The sequence below is a fragment of the Triturus cristatus genome, chromosome 8 (genome assembly GCF_964204655.1).
Source record: "Triturus cristatus chromosome 8, aTriCri1.1, whole genome shotgun sequence".
Taxonomy (NCBI): domain Eukaryota; kingdom Metazoa; phylum Chordata; class Amphibia; order Caudata; family Salamandridae; genus Triturus; species Triturus cristatus.
Window position 1 is genome coordinate 1,419,251,525 of NC_140591.1, and position 19,297 is coordinate 1,419,270,821.

Genomic DNA, 19,297 nt, shown 5'->3' on the forward strand with positions numbered 1-19,297 from the left:
ACTTTAGCACGCTCATGGCCTATGTCCGATATGAGATAGCTAAGAAGCAGCCTGTGAACTTGGAGAATTCTAGAACTACTCCCTTGTCACAACGCTGGTGCTACAGGAGTATAAAGTCCATTTCCTGCGCCAACTCCAAAACTGGCCAGGGCGTGTACGCCTATTTATAATAACTCACTGCTCTGACCTCTTGACAGTCACACTCGCGAATTTAATAATTATTTAAAAGTTAATTATTATTTGTATTACTTTATGTGTCTTAATTTTGATTTCGTTATTTTTGAGGGTTGCTTTATATGTTTTGCTCTGCACTCTGTTCGCTGCTTTTCGTTTCTGTCTGGGAGATTGCAACATAACCGTTCAGCTCACAACATTGCAAGACGGCTGCATTGGGGGAAAAAAAAGTTTAGGGACTTTTTCATTTCCCAGATTGTGTTCTCCAATTAAATATCTGCCCACGTCCTTGCGTTATTTCAAAGGCTGGATTCTCTCGCTTAGCTCATTTGCAATGCTAGTGACTATGCCCGTCGTGAGTCTCCTGGGAGTGATGTCAACAGACCGACAGCATAGGAGCTGGCTGACAGAATCCCGACCATCCCTGTGTCCACAGGTCAGTATATAGCAACATGTTATTTAATGCCTGACTGCGAAAGCAACATTTAGACATTAGAATAACTTGAGAGGGAAAAAACTAATTTTCGAGACCCTCATTCACAAATGGTGGAATTTTATGTCTCACAAACAGTATTGATAAATGTGTTAATATTACCACAAGCATTGGGAAGTTAAATGTTAGCGGTCGGATTGTGGGAGTGTCTATGTGTGGCACCCTGCAGAAGGCGGGAACATCCTCAAACTCAAAGGTTTGTGAGAAATAGGTGTTTTTCCATTCTGGAAACACAAGAATATTTGGTCTTATCAAAGACAGAAGCAAGTGCGCTTCCGCGGTGGTAACAGACAGGAAATGATCCTTTATTTAAAATATTTTACCCACGGAGAAAAAAGGCACATTTGTAAGATAACACATGGATCACATTTAGGATTGTTTGAGTAACTGGTATGCACTGGGGTAATTAAGGTATATCCAGCCATTGTAGACCTCCTGGAGAGATCCTCTGAGAAGCTGTAGAAATTCCTTCAAATGTAGGAATAAAACTACAAAACCAGACTTTTATTTTTTCAATCAGGCTGTTTGTGAATTGGGACCTAGATCTGGGATGAGAACTACCAACCAGGATCTTTCATTTATTCCCACTTTTCAGAGATGTGGTTACTGTTCTGAAGGCGCTTGAATTCAGGGAAGGTAATAAGAAGCTACAGAAGAGACAATAAGAAGGTCTTGTGCAACCAAATACATTTCTATTAGAGAAGGATGGCATGTACATATCCGGAGACGAGGGACACCATGGCAAGATGAGCATGAGAGGAGACCCATCACAAGCACATAAGAAGTATGTCGGGGAGACCTGGAATCTTGCCTAGCGGGGACCAAGAGCAAATACACATTCAGTCACAAACGAATAAGTGAAGATTAGATAAGAAAAATAACTTTACTTGGCTATCTATCAGGAGAATACAGTAGTACCATGTGAACAACAGATTTCTTAAACTAAATTTTGCGTGTCAGTACTAATAACTGGAAAAGGCATTTTAAACATGTGTTAAATTTTCTCATAAATAAGTTGGAAAAAGTCATGTCGAAGAGGTAAAGAATGAAAAGAACCAATTCAGGAATCTGCCACTGTAGCCCAAGGTACCTGGCAAAGGGTTGGAAAGGAGAGGATGGGAATGGATTTTATCTGTCAATATAATGATTACAACGAGGGAAACTAAAAATGTCACAAAGCACCCCCTGATGAAGAGGCGGTAAATGACAGTAGCTCTGGCTCAGCCTGAACTGTGCACGTCCAGCCACACCCTGCCACCAAACACTGAACATTGCAGCACAACTAGAGCCATAAGACTTCATGCCACCTAGACACTGCGTGCCTTATTTACGAGAAGTTGCCGTAGGGCAGCGCCGCAGGCCTTCCTGCTGCGCTGCGCTAGGGTAAAAGAAAAGGGCAGGAATGCAACATAACTTTTAGATACAGCGCATTCTTGTCCTTTTCCCCAACACCGAAGCACTATGGGCTGCTGTGCGCCAACGCAGGCACCTTTGCACCATGTTGTAAGGCTGCTTGCATTGCGGGAATGATTGTTTTTGTGCGGAAGGAAAACCTTCCTGCACAAAAACAATCACAAGAGGCTTTTTCCTCTTTCTACGTGCACTGCAGAATGCAGCACAGATAGAAAAAGAAAAAAAAGGAGAACTAAAGGAATTTCTCCGTGTTGCGCCTCCCTTATGTGGCGTAAGTTTTTGGTGCTGCCTCAGAGTTACGATTCCTTGTAATTCTGGGGCAGTGTCAAAAAGCCATAGTTGTTGCTAGGAACACCCCCAGGAACACCCATTGCACGCCCCTTTAAAGCAGAAAACTGCATTAAAGGGAACAATATTTACAAGGCTGCATTAAGCCACACAAAGTGGCTTAGTGCTGTCTGGTAAATATAGAGCAGGCGCCTGAACCACCGCAGCGTCGCAAAAAGTGATGCTCTTGTGGCATAGCCTCAATGTAAATGAGGCCCTTCCTTTCTAGCCCTCTGCTCTTCTTTCCCAATCACCAATATATCACATGCGTTTGTCCCGTTTGTTCAAATAAACCAAACTGTGACTATTAATGCCCTAAGGCACCAATCTATTTGTTGAGCTCTCAAGATTAGAGACAACGGTACCTAGTCACTTAAAACAGGGCAACATTGGTTGGAGGGTTTGGATACTCCACACTCACCATCGGTACATATGAGGTGACAGCCACCGACCTATTCCATTGCCTGTGAGCAACAAGGGCCCCATTCTGCAAGGCAAAGACACATGCTTGCACAGGCGCTGCCGGGAAAGCTGGCTGAGCACCAATCTGTGCAGTGTTTTATTTGAACCAGTGGTTTCCAGTCCTCGGCAGTGGCACTTAATTCTCAACACCGGGAGTTATGATAGTCTGCCACATGGTGGTGCTGTATATCTAATTTAGAGATGACCCCAGCAGCCTTTTTTTTATTCATTCAATATACAGTAAAAATGACTACCAACTGCCACCTTAGCCATTCTTATAGCATTGGGGGCCTGGAATAGTCTGAATTGTCACACTTGTAAGGGTGCGATGGTTAGTAGTATTGTTGGTACTGTCAATGCAAATAATCCTGAGCACTACACAAAGTGTACTGTATAATTAGAGTCCAATCAATTTTCTTTCATCTCCATTGTTTTATTCTTGGACACTTCTCACACTGGTCATTTTGCTTCCACAAGTTACAATCTTCTCCAGGTAGCGACAATAGCCAACACGTGTTTCGTCAGATACGATGCGTCTGCATCTCTGACTTCACCAGGGCTTACTAAGTATCTCTCTATTTCCGGATGTTTATGCTGTTTGTACAATGATTCTTGTGCAACCATTTACATACTAAAATCCTCCATCCAGGATGTTCAGATGGTCATAAAATCGTCAGTCCAGAGTAGTGGAGAGTACTCCTTACTCGTTATCTCGGCGAGCAATGAATCTGTGGCAGGGTCAGCTTCATGGAAGTTCTACCAACTAGCCTTTGTGGTTCTTACACAGGGTTTTACTGTGAATCTGAGTTTCACATTAAAAGGTGGTTATTCAAATAATGGTAAACACATGGGGCCCGATTCACAGAATTAACTTACGACTAAATCCTAAACTTACTACTTTGTGGTATTCACAGAATGCACTTACTACTTACTAATTCCGGCCCGGAGGCGGAGCTTCCGGCCCGGAGGCAGAGCTTCCGGGTCGGAGGTGGGGATTCCAGACGGTGGCGGAGATTTAGCCATGGCCGAAATCTCCACCTCCGTGCCGGAAGCTCCGGTTCCGGCCCGGAAGCCCTACCTCCGACCCGGAAGCCCCGCCTCTGGGTCGGAAGCTCCGCCTCCGGGCCGGAATTTCCGGCCCGAGTGCAGACGTAAATTTAGTAGTCGTAAATCCATTCTGTGAATACCAAAAGTAGTAAGTGGGGGGAGGAACCTAGCGCGCATCCAAGATGGTCGCGTGAGCACAGGGCTCCCCGGACCCTCGCTGCTCCTCGGAATTTATCCTGACTTTATCCTGACTTGGCTGACGGAATCTGGAAGACGAATGCTGGCTGAACATTGACCTCCTTTCAGAAACCAAATCGGACCTGGGAATCCTGATCTATGGCGGTTTGAACTTTTGAGGCCCAATCGATGGCTGTGCCCGGTGCGAGGGTGAACTGTGGAGCCGGGGCGTAATTGAACAACAGCGGCAGCGGGGCTGTGCCAGTGGCCGCTCCATTACTTTCGGTTTCACTTTTGGATCTCTGAGGGGCTGGAAAGTGGAATTGCTTGGTGCGGCTGGGTGTTTACTTGGCCTCTGCTGGATGCCTTTGTCTCCGCCTGCCACCAGTGTGCCCATTGACTTTGGTGCCCTTGCACCGCCACATCGCGGTCCCTGGTGCGGCTCCTGTCTGCTTTGCCTGTGCCCCCTCGACGCTTGATCGGTGGTCCCCTTTGGCGAGCGTGGTTCTCATGGGTGGCAGGGGGGGCCCCGAGGGGCGTAAGACTAAGACATCCCTCCGTGGGGGACCGGTCCAGACGAACAACATGGACCGCTACACTCAAGGCAGAGGGTCCCCTGGAGCGGCCAGTGTCCCCCCGGACGATGCCGGTGGTGGCCCGTCCGTTTCTCCGGATCTGTCCCTGCAGGACATCATGGGCGCCATTAACGGCATCAAGGAGACCATCGCTACGCAGTACGAGGCCTTGGCCCGTAAAATCGACACGGTGGCCATTGATGTTGCACTGATTCGGGCGGACCTCTCTAAGACCAACGAGAGGGTTCAATCGCTGGATGTGCGGACGTCCACCCTTGGTGCGGATGTGTCGGACCTGCAGGCCACTCTCGGCGACCTCAAGTCGGCCAACGATCAGATGGCCCGGCGGCTGGAGGACTTTGAGGGACGGGCTCGACGCAATAACATCCGCGTCATAGGCGTTCCGGAGACCTCCGACAACCACCCGGTTGATCTCATGGTTGAGGAGCTCATCCTCAAACAGCTTGCCCCCGCTGGCCTGAGTAAGTTCTTTGCCGTGGAGCGGGCCCATCGAGTTCCGGGCGGTCGGCCGCGACCGGGGGCCCCCCCGAGGCCTATTGTTGCCAAACTTTTCTATTACAGAGACCGAGATGCGATCCTGCAGGCCTCACGGGCCCATGGCCCGGTCCGATATGAGAATTCGTCTATTAACTTTTTCCCGGACTTCACCCAACTTGTCCAGAAACAACGGATGGGTTTCCAGGGGGTAAAGCGTCGTCTCCGAGATCTGGGTCTCAAGTACTCTATGCTTTTTCCTGCCAGGCTCCGTGTGGAACACGAAGATCGGACTACCTTTTTTGACTCTCCCGCGACTGTGAGTGACTGGCTGGATTCGCTGCCGGACCGGGGTGACCGGCCTGGGCCCTTTGCCGGTACCGAGGGTGGCGGGTCTCCTTCGGAGTGACTTTTGGTCCTTGACTTTGCCATTTTGTACTGTTCGGCTGGGTTCTACTTCTTTTGTGCATTTTGTCTCATTATGATCTGTGTGGGGGGCGGTCGGGGACGGGTCCCTTTCCTCCTCCGGGGTCTTTTCGTAGAATGGGGTTTGTAGGGCGACAGGCACACTGCAAGTTGGGGTGGTTTTTTGGACCGCAGGGGTGCAGGGTGGGGGGAGTTGGATTTGGGGGGGGGGGTTGGGGGGTGGGAGGGGTTGTTTTGATTTGTGTGTTTTGTTTTCAAGGCGAGGTATTGGTTCTGGTCCAGTTTCGGGTGTTGCGCTATCTGCTGGGGGGCCCTTGATCTATTGGAGGGGATGGGGGGGGACGGGTTGAGGTTGATGTCCTGGAACGTCAACGGATTGGGGGACCGTATCAAACGGGGGGTTGTGCTGCAGTATTTGCGTCGTTTGACTCCTGATGTGGTGTTTTTACAGGAGACGCATCTGGTTGGTAATGTTTGTCATGCCATGAACAGGGGGGGTTACCGACTTGCGGCCCATTCTGGTTTCACCACTGGCTCTAGAGGGGTAGGCATTCTCCTGCGATCTTCACTTCCGTTAGAGATCACCAGGGTAGTCCCGGACGATAGAGGGCGCTATGTGGCTTTGACTGGGCGGTGGGAGGGGCAGTCCCTTTCCTTGGTCTCGGTCTATGTTCCCCCGGGCCTCCAGAACTCCACCTTCTCAGACTTGGGTCGTATGCTGCTTGAGCTTCCTGACAGTCTTTTGCTTATGGGTGGGGATTTCAATTCGGTAGTTTCGGGTGACCGGGATCGCCACCCGCCCAGGGCCCTCCCTGCTGCCCAGGCGTGGCTTGGCGGACTCTTGGAGACCTTCGGTCTGGTGGATTGTTGGAGGTTAATGCATCCGACACAGTGTCAGTACACCTTTCACTCTGGGGCACATGGGAGTCTCTCCAGATTGGATTATTTTCTTATGCCCGCGGCCCAGACTGCCCGGATTCGAGAGGTTAAGCACCTGGCCCGGGGTATCTCTGATCACTCCCCACTGTGGTTGCTTTTTGACACTGGGACGCGGTCTGCTGGGCGGATCGCTCCTATTAACCCTTGGTACCTGCGAGACCCCACGATCCGCGATAGCCTGGTCAAGTCGATTGACCAATATTTCCTCGAGAATGAGGGGTCGGTGTTGTCCGCAGTGTCCCTGTGGTAAGCTTTTAAGGCAGTACTCCGTGGGCAGGCCCTATCCCAGATAGTGGTGGCTAAGAAGGTTAAGAATGAGGCGGTGGTGAAGCTGGAGACTGACATATCGGGGCTGGAGGCAGCCTTGGAGGCGGGTGTTACTCCGGATGGGCTCCATGCCCTCAGCCTGAAGCAGTTTGAATACAAGTCTCTTGTTACTGACGCTGCCAAGACCATGTATAGGGAGCAGCAGGGTAGGTTGTATGATGCCGGGGACAAGGCGGGTAAGCTGATTGCTTGGCTGGATAAGAAGGAGAGAGTGAATCGTGTGGTCCCTGAGCTTCGGGTTTCGGATGGAGTGTGTGTGACTGAGCCTGGTGAGATTGTGGAGTGTTTTGCTGACCACCTCCGGGCGGTGTACTCCCCGGTGTCTGATAGAGATGAGGACGACTCTCGTCTTCTGCTGCGGGATATTGCCCTGCCCGGCTTATCAGTCGAGGACCGTGAACAGATGGATGCCCCCTTGTCTGTCGAAGAGATTGCTACTGCGATTCGCTCCCTTCGCTCGGGCAAGGCTATGGGCCCCAATGGCCTGCCGATTGAACTGTATAAACTACGCCCGGATAAAATCGCGCCTCCGTCGTATGTTTCAGGAGTCACTCGAGAGGGGTTCCCTTCCCGCCGACCAGCGTCTGGCCACTATAGTCGTGATTCCCAAGGATGGTAAGCCACGAGACCGCTGTGCCTCATATAGGCCTATTTCCCTATTAAACGCAGAACCCAAAATCCTTGCTAAAGTCCTCGCCAATCGCTTGCTGAGCGTTATCTGTGATTTGATCCATCCGGATCAATGCGGCTTCATCCCCCATCGTAATACCGCTCTTAACCTGCGGCGTCTGCACGGCGTCCTCGCTAGGGCGGAGTACTTCTCTGAACCAGCCGTATTGGTTTCTTTAGACGCCACGATGGCCTTTGATACCATCGAGTGGCCATTCCTCTGGGCTGTCTTGGCGAAGTTTGGCTTTGGGGAGGGATTTCTTAGCTGGGTGAAGCTTCTTTATGCTGGACCAATGGCTCAGGTTGTTGTCAATGGGCGGGTTTCTCAGCCTTTTGCTCTCGGGAGGGGTACTAGGCAGGGGCGCCCGTTGTCCCCTCTGCTTTTTGCTCTCGCCTTGGAACCGCTCGCTGCCTGGCTCCCAGAGGGATCCGGTGGGCCCCGGGCTTCGAGGATCGGGTCTCGTTGTACGCGGATGATATTCTTTTGTACCTTACCTCGCCGCGGCAGTCGCTTAATGTTCTCTTTGATGTCCTTACTTCCTTTGGGAGAAATTCGGGTCTGATAATTAACTGGTCCAAATCTTGCGTGTATCCTATCTCTGGTGACCTTCCTCTCTTGCCGCCTCGGCTTCCTATCCAAACATCTCAATCCGGCTTTAAATACCTGGGGGTTTACGTTTCGTTGGACCCGGCAGTCCGCTATGAGCAGAACCTCCTGTCTCCACTCCGGCGTTTGAGGGTGGATACGGCTCGGTGGTGTAAGCTGCCCTTGTCTCTGCTTGGTCGCGCGGCACTGTTTAAAATGATGTCCCTTCCCAGATTTCTTTATGCACTTCAGAATTCCTTCGATGTCATTCCGGTGGCTTACTTTCGGGAAGTGGAGAGTCTGCAGAGGAGACTGGTTTGGGACGGGCGGGCGCGTATCGCTCTGGCAAAGCTTACTCTCCCCTGGTATGACGGGGGCATCGCGCTTCCTGACATTAGACGGTACTATTGGGCCTCCCAGCTCTCGGCTATTAACCATGCCACGTATGCTCCTGGTTTGAACCCGGCATATGAGATGGATAAATTCCTGCTTCCCGGCGGTAACTATAACAGAGCGCTTTACTCTCGATCGGCTGGTAGGACCCTTACGGGCCCTACTAGGATTGCGGTACGGGTGTGGAAGGCGGCGAATGTAGCGATGGGCTGGAGTGAGCGTTTAACGTGTGCTACTCCCTTATTCGCCTCAGACCGCTTGGGAAGCCTCTGGACAACGAAAGGCTTTGAGCACTGGGACACTATCGGCATTAGCAGAGTGGGGGATCTATGGGTTAAAGGCGCGGTTAAAACCTTCGCGGCGCTCCAGAGCGAGTACGAGCTTAGTGAGAGGGAGTTCTTCCGTTATGCCCAGGTTCGGCATGCCCTGCTCTCGGTCTTTGGGGAAGGGACCAAGGTCCCTGTTTCTTCGCCCCTCGAGGACCGCATACTTGATGGTCATGTTCCCGACAGTACTATCTCTCTGATTTATAAAAAACTGATAAATAATCGGGCTGACCTCTTGGTGCGTCTACGGGAGGCATGGACGGGAGATGGGGTTGAATTGGACGACGAGGACTGGCAGTCTGCACTGTCATCTCCTAAGGAGGTTGCCATCCCGGCCCGTCTCCGTCTGGTCCAGCTTAAGATTCTCCATCGTGTTTACGTTACGGGTCCCCGATTGGTCTCGATGGGGTTTTCTGAGGACGGGCTCTGTAAGCGTGGCTGCGGGCTCAGTGCCACCTTTCTCCACATCCTATGGGAGTGCCGCGAGGTGGCGGAATATTGGCGCCAGGTGCATGAGGTTATGAGACGAGTCACTGGGGTCACTCTGTTGCCGGAGGTGCGTCGCTGTGTTTTGAATGTGTGGGAGCCCAATGACTATAATGCGGCCCAGGCTCGGTGGGCGGCCCTGGGGAACATGATCGCAAAGAGAGACATAGCGCAGCTTTGGGGTTCCCAACGGCCTCCCACCGTGTCTGTCTGGAAGGAGAACATGGACTGGTGCATGTTCAGGGAGAAGACTGTGTATGTGGCTCGTGGTAAACCGGGGGCTTGGGGTAGAATTTGGGGGCAGTGGAATGTGTATCGTGGGACTATATGTGCTCCCCCCCTGGTGGATACGTCTGAGGTTGCCTTGTCCCCCTGATCCTTGAGGGTTCCTTGCTTATCTGGCACATCTGAGTATAGATTAGGTTCTCCCGTGGCCCCCCCCTACCTCTCAGTCCTCCTTCTTCTTGACCGCCATCGGGTGGTCGGGTGTGGAGCCCCCCTGCTGTGGTCCGACGCCCATTTCATGCCGTCTCGCCTCGCCTTTTGTTTTTTAGTTGTTATTTATGTTAAAAGGGTGTATCCTGATTTCCCTTATGTGCAGTCTGATCTTCTGTAATGTGCGGAGCCCCTGTGGGCCAGTCATTATTTTTGCACTGTTTGATCTTTTTGACTATTAGCGGCCGGCCCAGGCGGTTGTAGGCCCGTGCTTGTACCCTTTTCTCTGCACAATAAAACTTTTTACAAAAAAAAAAACAACAAAAAAAAAAAGTAGTAAGTGCAGTCTGTGAATACCAAAAGTAGTAAGTGCATTCTGTGAATACCAAAAGTAGTAAGTGCATTCTGTGAATACCACAAAGTAGTAAGTTTAGGATTTAGTCGTAAGTTAATTCTGTGAATCGGGCCCTTTGTCCCTTAAAGTGAAGAGGATCAAATACAGCTGTACTCAAATTGCTGCACCATGTAAAATGTAAGTCAGTCAATACTTTTATAGTTTACACCAAGCATTCACTAACCTTTCTGGGGATGGCTTTGGCTTGCAAATTTCATCCACATCTTCTATCATGCTAATTTCTGTCACTTTGGCTGGAACAATAGTTTGACGGCTCAGAAGACGTCTCCCAGAAACACACTCTGCTGTAAAAATAATAATAGCAAAATAAGTAGGCAACCAAAATATGTACCTGGGAATAATGATTGTAAATCACAAATACGTTGAGCAAAAAAGGAAAAATACCACTCAAGAATTAATTGTCAACTTTACCAATTTTTAAGGCACCTTTGATAAAGGAATACCTGGTTTTCGTAAAAAGCACCCAGGGCTCTAACTGAGACATGCCAGGCACAAAATGGGAATATTTCAAAGTAATGAGACTTTATTTTCAGCAGCACTAAAGACGCATTTCAAACATTAAACTACATTCACTAATTTAATTATTATTGCATTAACTTTAACTATTTGAAAACAATGATGCAAATTGCACCCGATATGTGCTTTGCTGAAGCTGACTGACCCTAAAGGAGTTATGTTGGACTCTGCACAAAACACCACAACTAAGTAAATAAATGCATGTATAAATAAATAAATAAACAAAACAAATGAATACAAAATGAATGCTGCGATTGTGGTTTCTATATAGCTTTTTGTTACATTGGCCATGGTGTCCTGCACCACTGAGGTCATTTCAGTTTGTGGCACCAGTGTCTGTACCTACCAAGAGGTTAATCTAGAAATCACACAGTGCGGAGGAGCAAGCCACCTTGCTGCGCTGCGTGATAGAGAAAGGGCTGGAATGTGCCATATTTAACATTATATGGCACATTTGTGTCTTTTGCTTGTGCTGGCGCAAAATGTGCTGTCTAGGACCAACGCAGGCACCTTTGCACCATGGTGCAAGGATGCCTGCGTTGTAATCAGGATTGTTTTTGTGCAGGAAGGGACCTCCCTGCACAAAACAATACCCTGAGGCATGTTGCTCCCCGTGCTGCAGAAAGAAGCACATAAAAGAAGGAGGAAAAATGAGTAGAAATAAAGATATTTTCCACGTTACGCTTCACCTGGGAAGGCATAGCATTTTCACGCATACCAGTAATGGTAAACCTGGGAATGTGCCAAAATCCATGTGTGGGTGCGAGGGAACACCCACGCTCTACCCATTGAATGCCTCCCTGGGGAAGAGTAACACAAATCAGCAAATTGTGCTGCGTTGCGTTACTCCAGATTTATCAAGTCACTCAGGGCCCAGCAAGTGGCCTTGCGTGGCTTGATAAATCTAACCTAAGAGTTGCAGCACTCTTGTGCCCCATTGCGTGGCTCAAGGGCGACGCAACTCTTTGGTAAATCTGCCCAATACTTTGGAGGCTCAAGGCTACAGGAGCATAACTATTCCTTCTCCATCACTGCAGGTTCTGTGCAGCCACATACTTTGAACAGAGGAGTGAACATGTATATAAATAGCATTTTTGAAATCGAATTGGCCAATTTAGGTTTCCGCCTTAAAATGTAATTGCAAGCCATTGCATGTAATAAAACTATTGCCCCAGGAAAGGGAATTACCTTTTCTATAGTACAGTTTCGGTTTTCATGTAAGAGGAAAAATTCTTTTCTCATTAGAGAATGTAACACCTTACAGGGAGAAATATTATTTTGATTATGTTACAAGTGTACTCCACACCATTAGCTTTCCTGTCTGATTTTCGTGCAACATCCAGTGTTGTTTTAACAATGATCTACCCCTCTTCATCTCATACCAAGTCTTCACATCAAACACATGAGCAGCTACAGTAATCTGCTTATTTGTATTACACATCCTCACACAGTGAACAATGAATACCCCTGAAAAAAAACAGGCTCATCTCATGACACGCCGTATCTTTGTGGGTAACACACTCATGATGCCTAACATTGTTCTTTTGGAGGTAATGCTTCATCTCACGAGAAACTATCTGGATACCATTATCAGTAACCAACTCACCTGGCAAACCTTCCTTTACAAGTTGTTTCTCAAGAATTCAGCTACCAGTATAGCCTTATACTCTGCCATAGCGGGCTATTTCCAGCCATTAAAGGCCTGCACCAGCGTTAACCGCCTGAGCCTAAGGCGAGGGCCTTTAACAATGGTGTGGGCCTTTAATGGCCGTATAGCCCAGCTACGGCAGATTATAACACTATTAGAACATTCTGCCACTAGAAGGCAGAATGCTTAGATACACTGCAGATTGTAACACCCACTTTGTCATGTATGCCATAAAGTGTCCTTGTGGACTCTTTTATGTGGGGAAAAACTGAGAGATCCATCAGAACTAGGATAACTGAACACAAGAGTCGCATTAGAACTAAAGCTTTAAATTACCCTCTGGCCACCCATTGGGTAGAATCCAAACACAATATTGCTCAATTACGCTTCACCATTCAAGAAGTAGTAACCCCAAAACCTAGAAGAGACCTGACTAAGTTTCTATTGCTAGGAGAGATCTATTGGATAAGGTTTCTTGACACTCTTAGCCCAAAAGGCATGAATGATAAGTTGGAATTGTCTTGTTTTCTTTAATCAGAGAATGACTCTGCCTATGCATATATTACCATCTTTGTATATAATTTTAAGTTTCCTGCTGGTGTATGTAGTACTTCACTGCATCTTGACCTTTCTTTTTTTCCACTTAAATTATTGCAACATACATCTGAATTGATTACTCTGGTGTGTAGTGGATAGCACAATTAATTTTAGTTGCTTCATGGTTAGCAATCCACTATGATTTTACTTACCATTACCTTTTATGTATTTTGTCGAGATGAGATTCATTATTCTTTCGTCTGTTTTATGCACAACAACCCAACATGTTTTGTTACATTTGTAATAATCATATTTACTGTTATCACTCCAGTTGTGACTTGATAATTGCAGACTATATTATGTTATTGCATTCAAATGTTTGGCTTGTACCTGGCATGATTCAATTTTCTTTAAGTACTACCATTTTATATCTGTTCTACATTATTCTTCATTTCTCTTTTTCTTCTTAATTCTTTTTGGTTTTGGGATCACTCGTTTCTCATTCACCATCACATTTCACACAAGTGATAGCAAATAGTGAGGTCTTTTTTCACTTTGGGTTAATTAGTCCGTTTTCTGCTTTCTCGTCGCCTTCAAATGCATTCCGTTTCCGGGCTTGCGTATTTCATGCCTGTGCACTGAACAGCGTCACTTTGCCGCAGCCAGAGGACCCTCAAGTAAGATTTGCACAGTCAAACTCACGTTTATATTGTATTTTACACACTTTTGAACCCAGGTTGATGTTTTCCCCTTTCTTTTCTTTAATCTGCTGGCAGTGAACTTTCATTATGCATTTATCAGACTTGCGTATTTTTTCAGTAAGACTTACCGCTTTGGCATGTAAGGTGTCATATGTGTTGGGCTGGGCTATATATTACTCTAAGACCCGTATTTTCTTTTCAGGCACAGATTTAGAGTTATTTTTACCGTTGGAAGTTTTGACTGACTACCATTCAGGTAGTTTGGCACTATCATAGGTTGTACTATTGGCACTCGGATTTCATTATGTTGGTGGTGGCTTATTTGCTCTAATTTCTTGGGCCAGGACATTCGTTTTTATGGGATCTATTCTTTTCCGCAGCTTCTCTTCTCCACCTTATTTCCTTTACATGTCTCTCCAATAGTAGCTGAAGGACCGCATGATTTTTCGCGTTTGGAAACCACTTTTGTAAAGAGGTTATATTTCTTTTTTCTCTTTGTTTCCTTTCCATTCTCTCATCATGGTTGATATTATTTTATCAGACACATGTTCCGCTTGGTATGAGGTTGTCTAAGTACACTGTATTAGCACTTTTTGTCACACTAAATAGATTATTCCGCATTTTATATGCTTTCGGTTTAGAAATACCCCTAACGAAGGGAATCTTTTGAAGCCCAAAATGCATTGGGAAACCCTTTTACAGGCAGCATCTGAAGATAATCAAGACTAGCTGATGCACTGAAATCGTTCGTTAATGATTACATCGTTGTCATTAAAGCAACTGGATGGAAAACGACATCTACGCATATATTATTATTATTCATCATTGATTACCTTATGTATACGGATGCTCAACTTAAGATATGATTAAGATACAAACTTTTGACATTAGTTTATGGTTATACGTTGAAGTACTGTTTTTCCCACGTTTGGGACCTAGTAGGGCACACTGTGTCTGGGACAACTGTTCTAGGAACTCTTATATTTTATATCCGGGGATGTGGGTGAAGCTCCCTCACGAGTGCACACAAAATGTATTTGAAAAGTTTGTGTTTGGTTTCACTGTTTAACAATTGTATACAAGTTGAGTGCATACAAAAGGCTATTGAAAAAAGTTTTTCTTTGCCTAGAGGGTGGAGAGGATTCTGGGTCAGAGTAACACCTCCCTATATAATCAATTACACAATTTATTTTACTCCAACTGACCATCCGGTGGTCGGTATCGGTACACGTAGATGGAATGATGTGAAGGAACTAGTGAGGGGAATTTTTAACTTCACCAATAGGTGAGCAAGGAAGCAATTCCAGATACATGTTTTAAAGGGTAGCTTAGTTGGTGGCACAAATAGTTGGACTACCATCTCATAGCATTTCATTTACAGGCTCAGGGTACATGTACGACCATTTACTAGCTACTTACAAGTATATTAAATGTGCCTTTAAGGTCTAGGCCATGTTTACCATGTTTGAAGGAGAGAGCACAAGCACTTTAGCACTGCTTAGCCATGGTAAAGTGCAGAGTCCTAATGACAACAAAAATGGGTTCAGCAAAAGGAAGCAAAAATCTGGGGGTGAACCTGCAAAAAGAGCCAGGTCCAAAAATAAGCTTTCTATACCTTTGGTCGTGTTCAGCAGTGATTTACCACATGCCATAAAGAACAGATTTTCTTTGCTATAGCTTTCCTGATTTGGCTTTATGTCCTTCGGGTTCCCTTAAGGACTCTTTTCCTTTCTATTATTCTCTAGTATATTTTGTTTGTTAATTGACTTAGACCCTGTCTTCATAATGACCCTGGTCAAGTTAACCTTGGGGGCTGAAATGTCGGCTTTCTAAGTTTTTGACCAATTTTGACTATTGCTTAGAATTTTTTTTTCACATATATGTACTTTATCATTTTGCAACTTATTTGTATGCTATTACACTGCGACGCTAGGATTCCCTTATGTTTTGTAAAACACATGCTACAGTGGAGATTTGCTATCAGTGGTTTTTCTAAATATGTAACAATATTGCAGCTAAAATATCCTTTTGTGTTTTTTTTTTCTTATTTTTCTTGGTGGCTTACTTTTGTTATTTCAAGATGTATTTATGCCTGCACTTACAGTCTTTGGCACAAAAAGACATTTTAAAGATTTAGGGCATGATTACGAGTTCGGCGGTCCCATCGCCGTACTGCTGCGGCAGCAGTCCGAAGAAGACTGCACACCGTATTACGATGTTCCTGTCGGCCCCGCGGCAGTCTTTCTGACAGCGGTGTATATTTTTTCATATATGTCGACGCTGGTGTGTATATTTTGACTGCAGTGTACACATATCACATGGATATTTTGTCCATCAATTGCTCTTTTTGCATTTGTCTCCCCTCCACTGTGCTTCTTTCTTATAATGAGGCAAAGTCTAGAGAAAAATAGACTACATCAACTGCTCCCTTCAGCAAAATATTACTGTGTGTGATGTTGAAAAGCAGACCAAATGCTCCAATATATACATTTAACCAACCCATAAATACATACATTAAATCCACTGTCAGCCACCTGAGTTAAAACCCCTCCAAGTAGTCTTTAATAGAATATTTTTCATAACCCTAACAAACAACAAGGGGATGGATGGAATACTTGAATTAATATCCAATGCGAACAATCTCTCTGCCCGCATTCCAGTGGATTGTTTTTTCACCCATCATGCAAGCTAGACCGAGGCCAACCACATCCAAATCTGAACTGACTCTGCTCTTCAAGGGAACCGCCATCACAAGCTGCCAGATGAGTCCTCTTTCAGAAGGGAACCCAAGCAACCCCAGATAGGTTTCATCCTATTTGGCACTCATCAGTATGGCGCAGTGAGCCCAGGACCCATGTCTGGCCGTACCCGCCAGACAGTTAATGGAAACATATTGAGCTGTGCTCCTTCTTTCCACCAAGATGGAAAATACACTATAGCAAAGCACAATGTGCAGAACTCACTCAGAGGTAAAGTGCCTTGTGGAGGAAGACAATTCCCACACTATTACCAAGTAAACAAACACCCACCCACATGATTGGTAAAAATCAGTGCTTAGAGGTCCTTGTGCTGGCTTTCAAATAAACACTAAATTTCCATAGACACATCCCAGCAATGTAAAATAAATTTCATTCACTGAGATAACTGCACAGGCAAATTACCCAAGGCACCCTGCAGACCATAAGGTTTTTTTGCTACCTCAGCTGCTTCTTCGTACAGAAGCACAGTTTGCTGTCAATGTGGCCTAACGACCTCAGAGCTGGGCAAATCACTTAATCTCCCCGTGCCTAACAAAAATGTATGTGTCCGTCTGTAACGTAACTGGTGCTCATGTAAAACGCTTTGATACCTCTGGATCTAGTTTGTGCTATATAAAACTACAAACACAAAAAAAAAAAATCCCAAAAGCTAACAACAGTATTACCTTAGAAGGCTTCTCTCCTAGCAAACACAAGGAGATGATGATGGAGCGCTGAAACTTTTCAGACACTCACCCCCAGTCACAGATCTGGGTTGAGTCCATCATCGTTCTTTAGCTCACTTCGCCACCCCAGTTCAGACCCAGCTATATGCAAATCGGTCCTGACCCTGTGCCTCATGGGAACAGTCAAGCCCGAACTGCCAAGCCATGTCTTCCCTGGACCGGAAACAAGCATCCTGGGACCGGTTTCGGGCTAACAGCCTTCATCAGCCAGGCTAGCTTGAATCCTAGCACCAGGGAGAGTAAGGTTAGGGACAGATTAGACAGGAATAAAACATGTATTAGCACGGTTCTTTCTTTGTATCTTTAGGGAAAGAACAGGACAGGATGACACTGGCTTGCAATAATCAAGAAGCAACCACCTCACAACAGACATCTCATGTCCTAAGATTAAAAGTCTTCACTCAGCAGATCTTTGCTCTGAAGAAGAGAGCAGCAGAAAGATGTGTCAAATGCCCGCCATTAACATTTTGTCTACTACAATCAATTCTTGATCAGGTGCAACATATATCCATCCATGCACATCCTTGACATGGGGTGGGACAGGACTGCTGTAAAAAAGGATTTGATTATTGGATAATTATAAAGGCAAGCAAGTGAGATAATGAAAAGTTGCCTGAAAGAGAAATTCAATGAAAGGGTATGAAGAAGGGAGTTAGGATAAGGAAGGAAGAAAAGGAATAATTAACATGAGGAATGAATGAAGAAGGGGAGGAATGAATGAAGGAGCGAAGGAATGAATGAAGGAGGGAAGGAAGGAAATAAAAGCAGAAGTCTTTATATGCACCGGAAACACACCATCTCCATGATGTTGTACAGACCAAAAAGAGTAAGGAGTGATAGCCACTGATTTTTATAGTTTTTGAAAACATTAGAAAAAATTTTTTTTTAAACACTGGGTCACAACAAATATAAATTTAAAACAGGAAAGCTTAAATACAATCAGTTTTATCCTTGAGTATTCAGATAAATGATGTTCCCTTATAAGGTCTCTTCCTTAGCTGATCTGCAAAAAACAATGACTTCTAATGTATACTGCTACAAGTTGACCTTTGACACATATTGGCTTTGTCAATGCCTTTTGGCGATGCAGTACAGTGTCAGCGAAAAAGCAAAGTGATTTTTCCTGATGCTGTACAGCATCAGAAAAAAAAGGCATCATTCTGCTGGCATACGCATGCGTGACGTCGTACTGGTGCACATGCATCAAAACACATGTAAGCGATAGTTGAATTATCCTGGCACCATTTTCTCTTCTTTTTTATATACATAGCTGTCAGATGCCACTTGAATCAGTAAATACAATTTTACAATTTTTTATCGCAAAGGTCAAAAATAAATAAAAAATGACTGCAGCAGTGGGCAGCACAATGGACGAACGTGTGAGGTTGTAGGGGCAAAGCAGTACACAAAAGAGGGCGCCACTAATGTGAGAAGCAACACGCGGCCCTGGAAGAAGCACACAAGGAAAAGAGCAGCACACAGTATGGGGGTAGAAGTGCACAAGCGAGAGTGAGTAGCACATATGTGAGAGAGTAACAAGAAGTACAGGAGAGAGACATTTCCAGGGAGCACACGAGAAAGGGAGAGAGAGCAGAAAAACATACATTCTCATGGAGTGTTTAGCTGAAAGAAAGACAAATACCTAAAAGTGAGAAGTGGAAGGATACAAATCAGCCGAATAAAGGAATGGTAAAGAGGCTACGCTTCATGAGAGGGACACTCAAAGATGGGAAAAGGAAAGCCATCAAATAAAAAGCAAGCAAACGAGAGTCACAATAAAGTCAGCTAATGGTAAGCAAGGGGTGGCTGTAAGCCCCTATAAAGTTTTGGAAAGTCAACAACAGGTCTTTCGCAACCGGACAGCTTGTGATATACATTAGAGAGATAATATAAGTGTGCTGCAAAACAATGCCTGTGCACATAAAACGTTTTGCCCTTGGTCAAGAGGAGTCAGATTACTTTTGCAGAGTAAGTAGATTCCCCACTTATTGGTGGTTGGCTCTTCTCCAACATCAATATTGTCCATCAGAAATTATTTGTAAGAATATTAACAAACCTTGTTTATTGCTGCTGCTGCGATCCTCTTTTTCTTGCTCTTCTTTGTCTGACTGATCAGTACATTTAACAATATTTTCTCTGTCCTCTTGTTCGTCTACTTCCTCTGTGATTGTTTCCATGGCTCCTTTTGCATCAGGACTACTATATTGAGCCCTGAAAAATGCACGGGTTTGGATGGAGGTTAAGGC

The 19,297-nt window shown here is 45.8% G+C and overlaps 1 protein-coding gene across 1 annotated transcript in view; it reads right to left on the reverse strand.

The window, feature by feature from the left end:
* CCDC81 (coiled-coil domain containing 81) overlaps positions 1–19,297 on the reverse strand; it is a 316,574-nt gene that overhangs the window by 158,069 nt on the left and 139,208 nt on the right. The window contains exons 6-7 of the mRNA XM_085623150.1: positions 19,108–19,262; positions 10,329–10,449 (exon numbers count right to left, since the gene is read on the reverse strand). Coding sequence (XP_085479276.1) covers positions 10,329–10,449; positions 19,108–19,262 — 276 coding nt within the window. The remainder of the gene's footprint in view (positions 1–10,328; positions 10,450–19,107; positions 19,263–19,297) is intronic.